General features: G+C 50.6%; 1 protein-coding gene across 5 annotated transcripts in view; it reads left to right on the forward strand.

Moving 5' to 3' along the window:
* Window positions 1–5094: 5094 nt before the first annotated feature.
* Window positions 5095–12396, forward strand: part of kalrna (kalirin RhoGEF kinase a) — a gene marked incomplete at both ends in the record, with an annotated part of 193384 nt that continues 186082 nt past the window's right edge. For 4 of the 5 annotated variants that reach the window (XM_084443203.1, XM_084443200.1, XM_084443202.1 and 1 more), the window contains one exon: window positions 5095–5161. In XM_084443203.1, the coding sequence (XP_084299329.1) occupies window positions 5095–5161 (67 nt within the window). Of the gene's footprint in view, window positions 5162–7911; window positions 7930–12396 lie in introns of all 5 variants that reach the window. The other variant, XM_084443201.1, reaches the window with a different exon arrangement.

Genomic DNA, 12396 nt, shown 5'->3' on the forward strand with positions numbered 1-12396 from the left:
TGGACCAGTCCAGGATCTGATAATGCTGGTCTATGGACCAGTCCAGGACTGGGATAATGCTGGTCTATGGACCAGTCCAGGACTGGGATAATGCTGATCTATGGATCAGTTAAGTGTGGGATCTCTTGCACTTTGGCTTTAGCACTAGATTATGCTCTTAGTCACTTGTTTAGAAAGAAGATGCACTTTTCGAGTTCTGGTGAGTAGTAGTACACTGACTACCTATTAAGTCGCTTTGTATAAAAGTATCTGCTAAATGACTGTAATATAATGCAATGTAATCAATAATGCTGCACAACTCTCCATGATAAACTAACAGGTTTAGTGTCATTGTTTAAGTCATTTTTTTTCTAGTCATCCAGCTTGTGACGCACCACACGCGTGCAGGGCATCGCCACAGAACACACAGCTGTGGTAGTTTCCATTCAAGTCCTAACTATTGATCTATGACCTGTCTATGCTAAATTGGTGCCATTAGTAGGGACCATTAATCTCTGGTACACGTGATACAGATGTTGATAGTCAACAGTATAACATTGGAGCCAGGGCTGCTGGAAGCTTTAACCATATGCTGTGCATTTGTCTCAGTCTGTGGGTTAAGCCAGGGTAACTGGGCAGAGGAGCAGACAGGGGAAGCCAGGGTAACTGGGCAGAGGAGCAGACAGGGGAAGCCAGGGTAACTGGGCAGAGGAGCAGACCGGGGAAGCCAGGGTAACTGGGCAGAGGAGCAGACAGGGGTTCTGTCCCATAGTAACGGGACCTCTGGCCCAGAGCACCACTCAGAACCCTCTGGCCCAGAACAGCACTCAGAACCTTCTGGCCCAGAGCACCACTCAGAACCCAAGACCACCACTCAGAACCCTCTGACCCAGAGTACCACTCAGAACCTTCTGACCCAGAGCACCACTCAGAACCCTCTGACCCAGACCACCACTCAGAACCCTCTGACCCAGAACACCACTCAGAACCCAAGACCACCACTCAGAACCCTCTGGCCCAGAGCACCACTCAGAACCCTCTGACCCAGAGCACCACTCAGAACCCTCTGACCCAGACCACCACTCAGAACCCTCTGACCCAGAGCACCACTCAGAACCCTCTGACCCAGAGCACCACTCAGAACCTTCTGGCCCAGAGCACCACTCAGAACCCAAGACCACCACTCAGAACCCTCTGACCCAGAGTACCACTCAGAACCTTCTGACCCAGAGCACCACTCAGAACCCTCTGACCCAGACCACCACTCAGAACCCTCTGACCCAGAACACCACTCAGAACCCAAGACCACCACTCAGAACCCTCTGGCCCAGAGCACCACTCAGAACCCTCTGGCCCAGAGCACCACTCAGAACCTTCTGGCCCAGAGCACCACTCAGAACCCAAGACCACCACTCAGAACCCTCTGACCCAGAGCACCACTCAGAACCTTCTGACCCAGACCACCACTCAGAACCCTCTGACCCAGACCACCACTCAGAACCCTCTGACCCAGAGCACCACTCAGAACCCAAGACCACCACTCAGAACCCTCTGACCCAGAGCACCACTCAGAACCCAAGACCACCACTCAGAACCCTCTGACCCAGAGCACCACTCAGAACCCTCTGACCCAGAGCACCACTCAGAACCCAAGACCACCACTCAGAACCCTCTGACCCAGAGCACCACTCAGAACCCTCTGACCCAGACCAGCACTCAGAGCCCCAGAAAATTCTGTTCAAGCTCAGGTGACCATGGAAGTGACAGGAGCTGGAACCAGTGGTGTGTGTGTGAGAGAGAGAGAGAGAGAGAGAGAGAGAGAGAGAGAGAGAGAGAGAGAGAGAGAGAGAGAGAGCCATGTACCGGGCAGGGCTACATACACACACGCACGCACGCACACACACACACACACACACACACACACACACACACACACACACACACACACACACACACACACACACACACACACACTTTCCAATCTCTATCAAATATATGCAGCAGAAAGGATTACAAGGCATACAGAATTAGACACCACATTCTCAAAGCAAGCTTTAAATATCTTGAGAGAACAGTATATTTACTGAGTGTGTGTGTTTGTGTGTGTGTTTGTGCATGTGTGTGTGTGTAGGAAGCCTGTAACATCCTGGCACCTGGCGACCCAGCAGGACCATCTGTGGGAGTACACACTCCGGGGACTGGGGCAGGACCTCTGGACAGAGCACACACACACACACACACACACACACACACACACACACACACACACACACACACACACACACACACACACACACACACACACACACACACACACACTTTCTCCCTTTCTCAATCTCTCTCTCTCTGTCTCTCTCTTTCTTGCTGGTGTGTTTTGGTGGTGAAGGCTGGTGTGTTTTGGTGGTGAAGGCTGGTGTGTTTTGGTGGTGAAGGCTGGTGTGTTTTGGTTGTGAGTGCAGTTGTTTTGGTGGTAAGTGATGGTCTGTTTTGGTGGTGAGTGCTGGTGTTTTGGGGGTGAGTGCTGGTGTGTTTTGGTGGTGAGTGCTGGTGTTTTGGGGGTGAGTGCTAGTGTTTTGGTGGTGAGTGGTGTCTGTTTTGGTGGTGAGTGCTGGTGTGTTTTGGTGTTGAGTGCTGGTGTGTTTTGGTGGTGATTGATGTGTGTTTAGGGAGTGAGTGCTGGTGTGCTTTGCTGGTGAGTGCTGGTGTGATTTGGTGTTGAGTGCTGGTGTGTTTTGGTGGTGATTGATGTGTGTTTAGGGAGTGAGTGCTGGTGTGCTTTGCTGGTGAGTGCTGGTGTGATTTGGTGTTGAGTGCTGGTGTGTTTTGGTGGTGATTGAGGTGTGATTTGGTGGTGAGTGCTGGTGTGTTTTGGTGGTGATTGAGGTGTCTTTTGGTGGTGATTGAGGTGTGTTTTGGTGGTGAGTGCTGGTTGCTGGTGAGTGCTGGTGTGTTTTGGTGTTGAGTGCTGGTGTGTTTTGGTGGTGATTGAGGTGTGTTTTGGTGGTGAGTGCTGGTTGCTGGTGAGTGCTGGAGTGTTTTGGTGGTGATTGAGGTGTGTTTTGGTGGTGAGTGCTGGTTGTCTTGGTGGTGAGTGCTGGAGTGTTTTGGTGGTGAGTGCTGGAGTGTTTTGGTGGTGAGTGCTGGAGTGTTTTGGTGGTGAGTGCTGGTTGTCTTGGTGGTGAGTGCTGGAGTGTTTTGGTGGTGAGTGCTGGAGTGTTTTGGTGGTGAGTGCTGGAGTGTTTTGGTGGTGAGTGCTGGTTGTCTTGGTGGTGAGTGCTGGAGTGTTTTGGTGGTGAGTGCTGGTTGTCTTGGTGGTGAGTGCTGGTTGTTTTGGTGGTGAGTGCTGGTTGCTGTTGCTGGTGAGTGGTGGTGTGTTGGGGGTGAGTGGTGTCTGTTTTAGTGCTGAGTGTTGTTTGTCTTGTAGAGTGTGGAGGTGAATAGTTCAGCGGGATCCAGGCGTATCTTTCCATTGTTTATTAAGTCAGACACTTTCACCACACTGTTGCTACAGTTCCTGTGAGACACATCATACGTGCACACAAGGAGAATGGGATCAATAAAGAACTAATAAAGATGTATTTCTCTCAGTGTCAAAGGACGTTACACTGAGAAACTGATTACAGCGATTGTTCACCTATTAGCTTCTGTATCTCAGGTGTGAGTAGAGGTGGTCTGGTTAGATAAGCCGGACTCTCTGGTGTGAGATAAGCCGGTATCTCAGCAAAGCGGTCAAATACCTGTAGAACAGAAACACATCATAGTAGTATGTCTATTCAGACAACATCTCTGTCTGGTGTGGATTTGGCTTATATCTCTGGCTGATATTGCAGGACTTCATTGGTAAACTGTGCAAAGCAGCGGTACAGAGCAGCAGCCATGGACGCATAGTGAGCTACAATCGATTAGTGCACGGCCCTTACCACTAGAGGGCAGTATTAAGCTAGCTACACCTCAGGCAGATGAAAGCTTTTATCCCCGAGCTGAAACCCGTCAGGCTGACAGCCGCCTCATCATGTTGCGACAAATGCATGTGCAAGGACAAAAGCTCGAACCATAGGCCGGAGCCTACGTTTTCGCTTAGGCTTCCAATATTCTACTTTTAAGATTACATTTTGAATTCGAAAATTAAATTTGGAAATGTATGACTAGTTTTTATCAAGGCTTTATAAATGGACCACAATAAAATGTTTAATTGGCTTAAAATACTGTCCTACAAGCCCGTTATTCCATGTAAGACCATGCATGCTGGTCCGGGAGATCTCGACTATTTCAAGTTGTTTGTTACAGGCAGATTCATAGTAGGCTATCCTACCAAAGAGGGCTATTTCTGTATTTTCACTGATCTCAGCAACAATCAAGTGAAAGTGCGAATGTTTGGGAGGCGTGTGTTACAGGGGCGGAGGGCTGAGCCGCTATTGTTAGGAGAAACCTCGCCACCTCAAGGCTGCTCTGCACGATTAGTGGGTTTTTTCAAAACATAAGACGATCGATGAAGCGGTTTGAGACGGAATGTTTGCATTAACACGAATGTTCATCTGTAGAAGGAGTTACGGAGCAGATGTCAGACCACGCTGATGCTCCCAGACCACTTCCATTATGCAGATTTCGTGACATCATGAACTGCCAAGAAAGCGCTCTAAGCGAGCGACCTCACTGAAGCCCCTCGGTCCCTGTCTACACCTATATTCTGGGATGCTGGGGCTCTGTTTGCCTATATCAAGACATGGGCCGTTCGGTCGTGTTTTCTAACTGAACTTGCCCGATTGCCAATATCTTACGGCATCTTCATTGTGTCACACGCGCCTTGGGTTCCTTTTGTGGCGCCCGGCGGCTGAGAGAGAGGAGAGGGGAGAGAGGAGAGAGGAGAGAGGAGAGAGGAGAGAGGAGAGAGGAGAGAGGAGAAAGGAGAGAGGAGAGAGGAGAGGCTGAATTCTAAACAATAGAACGAAATACAGCCAGCTCCGGAGCAAGGACGGAAATTCAAGACTGGGTTTAGCCCGCAGCCGCGAATAAAGAACCAGGAACATGAAGGAGAAGGAGGCCGTGCACTGATTTGGGGGGTTCTGGATCACTGGATTAATTTCGCTCGATTTCAGAAATCCTCAAAGAAAAATCATGAATTCAGCCGAAGCTGCCGAGGAGGGACCGACCGATTCGGATACGGATGCGTTTTTCAAAACAGGTAAGATGAGAAGAGGATGAGACGGCTGTTTGTATCAGATTTCTTTCTGCCTGCTTTAAATTGAAAACGTTTCGATGCCTTCGCCGCTGTGTGAAGGCAGGTCCGCTATTGTCTGTGTGATCTAGAGGCTGCAGTCCGATCCTTTCTGTTCATGGATGTTCTGTTTAGGACGGCTACCAGTTTCCCTGGAGAACAAAAACATGTTTGGTGTTCACATCGGACATGAGGGAACATGGTTTTAGTAGCAGCTCTGCTTGTGGTTTGTATGTTTTCAGTATATGGCCAAGACTTGTGATTTTCACTCAGTGTAGTAGTAGCAGATGGCTGTTATAACACATAACAATGACGATGGTTATAACGCATAACAATATTGTGACATTAATTATTCACGCCTTTGCTCTGCACTTAACTAATGACACCAATGACATAGGCTACACACGCGCACACACACACACACACGCACCCCCCCTCCTACACACACATGTATACACATGCACACACACATGTTCACACACACACACACACACACACACACACACACACACACACACACACACACACACACACACACACACACACACACACACACACACACAGGTCAGCTGCTTCTCTGCTTTTCTGTATCTGGGTGATATTGATATTTGTGCTTCTTTTTATGGTGTTCAAGGACTGCATCATACACACACACACAGACACACACACACACACACACAAACACGCACACGCACACACACACACACACACACACACACACACACACACACACACACACACACACACACACACACACACACACACACACACACCAAACAATCTCCACTCAGTGAGGCATGGTTGGAATGTGTCTGTAGTTAGTACTGATATCTTACTGTAGACACAGAGCTTTCAACAGATGGAATGTGTTCCAAACTGAAGTAGTTGGTAAAAATCACCCAGATTAAGATGAACAAGATTCACACAGATTAAGGAGAAAGAGAGGAGATTCTGTCCATTGGTTCTGCCAATCTCAGTCTGACAGAGTGTGTGTGTATATATCCTCTAGCTAGTCACTTATAATATCCTCATAAACTATTACAGTATCCAAGTCAAGTTTCACCCAGTTCAGAGATACTCCAGTTCATACACAGAGGTCATTGAGGTCGGGCCAGTCTGACCAGACCAAGTTTCTTACTCGTATTCTAGTGTAACGGAGGTGTTTTCTTACTCGTATTCTAGTGTAACGGAGGTGTTTTGCCGACATTGAACCACCATGATGGCTAGTCTGAGTCTGGTACCCCCCCCCACACACACAGACACAGACACACACACAGTTCCCCATCCTATCCTGTCAGAAGAAAGTCACAGTGAAGAGACTGTTACTAGCGTCATGCAAATCAGCCTCTCGCCCTCAATGGAGTCTAATCAGGGTTGAGACAAGACCAGAACCAGGAAGTGGAATTATGGAATGTTCCCTACCCATCTGGACTGGGGGAGGCCTGAGGAGAGTGCATCTGGATTAGCTAGGGAGCTAGGGAGAGTGCATCTGGATTGGTGGAAGTTGTTTTCATCTTAGCAGGGGAGTCAGGAGAGGGGGGGCAGCTGTAGGACTGTTGAAGGCCAGGGTTAGGACTAGACAAGAGGGAAGCTATCACTTGTAGAAGTATTGATCCACCGTGGTAGGCCTCAGTGGCACATGACACACACAACGACTGGTTGTGCGTGTGTCCTGTGTGGGTGTGTTGTGTGTGTGTTTGTGTGTGTGTGTGGTGTTTGCCCAGTGAAGGGAGACATTATCCACCTGAACGAGCAGTAAGACAGATTGTCACCAGCGGGCTCTGAGATGAGAGAGCAGACAGTGGGTCTACGTCCCCAAGGCCTGCTTATTCAAGGCTTAGACACAGATTAACCTTTAATACAAACTTCAGTTCACCTCCGCTTTTTTCAAGTGGATTCAGACTGGAAGCTGTCTCTCCCGCACGGCTCTCTGAGTGGACAAAGCAGCCAGAGAGGCTTCAAACCGTCTTCCTCTAAGACTGCCCTCCGCCTCTGTTGCGATGAAACTGGTATCCATGGTAATGACAAGCAGGGCAATTGTGCCTTCTGTTGGAGAGAGAGAGAGAGAGATTGAGTTGTCAGTCAGGTCAGGTAGTAATTGCAGGAGACTGACAGAGTCTAGCACCACAATCAATATCTACATCGATTTAGCGTTTATGCAACAAAAAAAAGTCTAGCTGAGACAATAAAAACAACAGCTGAGTGATTGAGCCTCAGACAAGATTGGGTGTTGTACCATCAAGCAAATATTACACCATCATTCAGCTGCTACTGCCTCTATATCCTGAGTCATCCAGTCCTTATAAGGCTGTGTTATGGCGCAGAGTCATCCATTATGAATGCTGTTGGCCTCTGCCACTCTGGGGCTGGAGATGAGGCTGGAGAGGACTCAGTTCCCGTGATCAGCTGATCAGGTCATCTGTCAGGGCAGCTGGTTGACCTGTTCCACCCTCTCCACTCTACGGTCACAGCTGGGACATGCTCACTCCCTCTTTCTCTCCACCCTTCTCTCACTCTCCGTTTTCTGCCCTCCCACCCTCCCTCCCTCCCTTTATGCCTGCTTCCTCTCTCTCTCCACCTCTCTCTCCCAGACTCCCACACCTCTTCCAGTCCTCCCCCATCTCCCTCTCTCTCTTTGATTTGGATGGGGTACTCGGTCAGTGTTAAGAGCACTCCGGTTTATAGGACTATTATAACCTCAGCTCTCTGCCTATCAGGGCCTAGCCTATCAGAGTGTGGCCTATCAGGACGTGGCCTATCAGGTGTGGCCTATTAGGGCCTGGCCTATTAGGGTCTGGCCTTGTCATTACATGTAGCAGCTCAGATGGCTTCTGGGAAGGCTGATGATGATGATGATTATGATGATGATGATGATGATGATGATGATAATGATGATGATGATGATGATGATAGTTCTGTGGTTTTCATCAAACCCTAGTAGATGTTGTGCTACTGGCTCCTGATACTGAGGAAAATGTTTGAATGGATTTATGCTGTTTTCTATTGCTGAATAGCAGAGTTTACTACAGTCTGAGAGACAGACAGGTACTGGTACTTCCTGGCAGAGTTAGCAGGGTAGGACTGGTACTTCCCGGCAGAGTTAGCAGGTGAGGTTGTTAGACTGGCAGATGGCTGATTGGCTGCCGGGGCTCCAGAGACAGTAGAGAGGATTTGTGAGGATTATTGAGTCATGATCTGTTGGTCAGGGAGGGAGGGGATGTAAACAAAGGGGCGTCCCCTCTCCTCACCCTCTTCCCCCGTAGGAGGGGCGTCCCCTCTCCTCTCCCTCCTCCCCCGTAGGAGGGCGCCCCCTCTGCCCTCTCCTCCCCCGGCCTCCTGTCTGGCCATATGCTGCTGCTGAAGTGCAGGAACCTGGTTAGCCAGGCAGGCTAATGCAGCAGATCTGATTAGCTCAGCTGGAATGGGCACTTTTAGCAGGACTGAGGGAGCCCTGTCCCCCAGAGGAGGATGAGGAAGTGTGTTTACTCTGATAGATGTAGCTACGCCAGACGCTCGTCCAGGTAACTCTACCTGGTGATGCAGACGGATTGCTCCTCTCAGACGTTGTAATTGGATCAGGACACGAGACAAATTCTTCACAAATATCAATGCGACTGTCGTTGACACTGATGACTGGTCAGTAGAGCTGTAGCTAGCTAGCTGATGTAGGAGTGGTCAGTAGAGATGTAGCTAGCTAGCTAGCTGATGTAGCAGTGGTCAGTAGAGCTGTAGCTAGCTAGCTGATGTAGCAGTGGTCAGTAGAGCTGTAGCTAGCTAGCTGATGTAGCAGTGGTCAGTAGAGATGTAGCTAGCTAGCTGATGTAGGAGTGGTCAGTAGAGATGTAGTTAGCTAGCTGATGTAGGAGTGGTCAGTAGACAATGCGTGGCAGCCGGGTCGTCTCACGGTCATTTATAAACATTACTGGCGGCTAAGAGGCCCAGTGCTGCTGCTCAGCGACCAGTATTGATCTGACACACCAGTCTCCTCCCAGCCCAATGGGCTTGTGGTAGCTCCAGCCAATCACAACTGTCTGTGATGTAATGTCATTCAGGCGCCATCACCGTGCCGACTGGGGGGGGTCAGTGGTGATTGCCCAGAGGTCAAGCACGGCGGCGACCCCTGAGAAGAGCCAATTAGCTGCTGCTGCTAGAAGTGAGAGAGATAGTGTGGCAGGACGGCCCCTGACTGGCTGGACAGAAGGGCCCGCTGGACAGGGCTGTGTGAGACTGCTTGTGTGTGTGTTTGAGTGCATGTGTTGCTTTGTGTGTATCTGTGTGAGTGCATGTGTGTGTGTCTGTGTGTGTGTGTGGGTGTGTGTGTGTGTGTGTGTTGAGATTAGCAGCACTCGACCTGACCTGCTCCTGACTGACTGGCTGACTGACTGACTCACTCACTGACTGACTGACTGACTGACTGACTGATTGACTGACTGGCTGACTGACTGACTGACTGACTGACTGATTGACTGACTGACTGATTGGCTGACTGGCTGACTGACTGACTGACTGACTGATTGACTGACTGACTGATTGGCTGACTGGCTGACTGACTGACTGACTGACTGACTGACTGACTGATTGACTGATTGACTGACTGACTGATTGACTGACTGACTGATTGGCTGATTGACTGATTGGCTGACTGGCTGACTGACTGACTGACTGACTGACTGACTGACTGACTGACTGACTGATTGACTGACTGACTGACTGACTGACTGATTGACTGACTGACTAATTGACTGACTGACTGATTGGCTGACTGACTGATTGACTGACTGACTGACTGACTGATTGACTGACTGACTAATTGACTGACTGACTGATTGGCTGACTGACTGACTGACTGATTGACTGACTGACTGACTGACTGACTGACTGATTGGCTGGCTGACTTGCCCCTGACAATCCACCCAGTAATAAGACAAATGTCCCTATTCTCTCAGCGCTGTTTGTTAATAGACCCTCTACTGTACACCCTCCTGTTCTAGATAGCTGTAGTTAAAGACAAGCCTCAGTCTGAGTGTGTCTCCCAGGACCTCTCTGTCTGTCTCTACTCACCTGGCCTGGAGACCAGAGACAAGGACTCTTGGGGGAGAGTCAAGGACTCTTGCAGGACTAGAAGTTAACCTTGGCTTGGCCAGCATCCTCCAGACCAGGCCAGGCTATACCAGGCCAGACTAGGTTATAACAGGACAGGCCAGATTAGACCAGACCAGGTTATACCAGGACAGACCAGATTAGACCAGGTTATACCAGGACAGACCAGACCAGACCAGGTTAGAGCAGGCTAGACCAGGCCAGACCAGATCAGGTTAAACCAGGACAGACCAGACTAGACCAGGCTAGAACAGGTTAGACCAGGCTAGACCAGGCCAGACCAGGTTATACCAGGACATTATGGATGTGGATTATGGATCAAAACGTATGAAGCACTGCTCGCTGACTAATCAATTCACTTGGACGTTAAGATTCTATATGGAACTTAAAGGGCAATGCTCGTTTTTGACAACCTGGACCTTATTTACGACATATTATAAGAAGTTTGACTCACCAAGATCACTTTTGTGTAGTTCGGAGGCCTGTAGAAGAAATTTAAAATCCAGCGCGAGCCAGTATATCCATGTAATGGCGGTGGTGGGGGCACCGAGAATGCAGTTTCTCAAAATCTATTTTCGGCCGCTAAACGGTTGTTTTCATCAATCAGATTGGATGAATCGACAGTTGAGATTCCTCAACGCGAGGCATTGTTGTGGTTTTCAAATACGGGGTCTTTAGCCTCTGTAATATGATCTTTACACGCCTTTCCCCACTTGCTCCAGCACGCATGCGCACAGGCCAGCGCGCAGACTGGCTATTCTCCGGCTCACATTCTCTGCGCTACGATCGTTGTTGGTGCCGAGAATATTGTCGTCGTCATTCGTCAGCAACAATCCGATCGTAGCGCAGAGAATGTCCCCTCCATCCGCATCTCTCCCTCTCTACTCCCTCCCCTTCTCCCTCTCTCTCTCTCCCTCCATCCGCATCTCTCCTCTCTCCCCTTCTCCCCCTCTCTCTCCCTCCATCCGCATCTCTCCCTCTCTACTCCCTCCCCTTCTCCCTCTCTCTCTCTCCCTCCATCCGCATCTCTCCTCTCTCCCCTTCTCCCTCTCTCTCTCTCCCTCCATCCGCATCTCTCCCTCTCTCCTCTCTCCCCTTCTCCCTCTCTCTCCCTCCATCCACATCTCTCCCTCTCTCCTCTCTCCCCTTCTCCCTCTCTCTCTCTCCCTCCATCCACATCTCTCCCTCTCCCCTCTATCCCCCCCCCCCTCTCTCTCTCTGGTGGCTGTGCATCACAGCAGGCCTGACTCACTCTCAGCCGCAAGGGCATCATGGGAGGCGACTGGAAAGTCATGAATATTTCATCATGCAGCTCTGGCCTCCAGCCCCCAGCCTCCAGCCCCCAGCCCCCAGCCTCCAGGCCCCAGTCCCCAGCCTCCAGCCCCCAGCCTCCAGCCCCCAGGCCCCAGCCTTCAGCCTCCAGCCTCCAGCCCCCAGGCCCCAGCCTTCAGCCCCCAGCCTCCGGCCCCTAGCCCCCAGCCTCCTGCCCCCAGCCTCCAGCCTCCAGCCCCCAGGCCCCAGCCTCCAGCCCCCAGCCTCCGGCCCCTAGCCCCCAGCCCCCAGCCTCCAGCCCCCAGCCTCCAGCCCCTAGCCTCTGGCCCCTAACCTCCAGCTCCCAGCCTCCACAAGGCCTGGTCTGGTCTGGCCTAGTTTGGTCTAGCCTGGCCTTGCCTGGTCTGGTCTGGTCTGGTCTGGTCTGGTCCTGGTCTGGTCTGGTCTGGTCTGGTCTGGTCTGGTCTGGTCTGGTCTGGTCTAGTTTGGTGTGGTCTGATCTGGTCTAGTTTGGTGTGGTCTGATCTGGTCTAGTTTGGTGTGGTCTGATCTGGTCTAGTTTGGTGTGGTCTGATCTGGTCTAGTTTGGTGTGGTCTGATCTGGTCTAGTTTGGTCTGGTCTGATCTGGTCTAGTTTGGTGTGGTCTGATCTGGTCTAGTTTGGTGTGGTCTGGTCTGGTCTAGTTTGGTGTGGTCTGATCTGGTCTAGTTTGCTGGAAGTGCCAAGCATCTCTCAGGTGTCTCCCAGTCCAGTCCAGTCCAGTCCAGTCCAGTCCAGTCCAGTCCAGTCCAGTCCAGTCCAGTCCAGTCCAGTCCAGTCTATATTAAGT

Source organism: Borostomias antarcticus, assembly GCF_949987555.1.
Source record: "Borostomias antarcticus genome assembly, chromosome: 9".
Lineage (NCBI taxonomy): Eukaryota > Metazoa > Chordata > Actinopteri > Stomiiformes > Stomiidae > Borostomias > Borostomias antarcticus.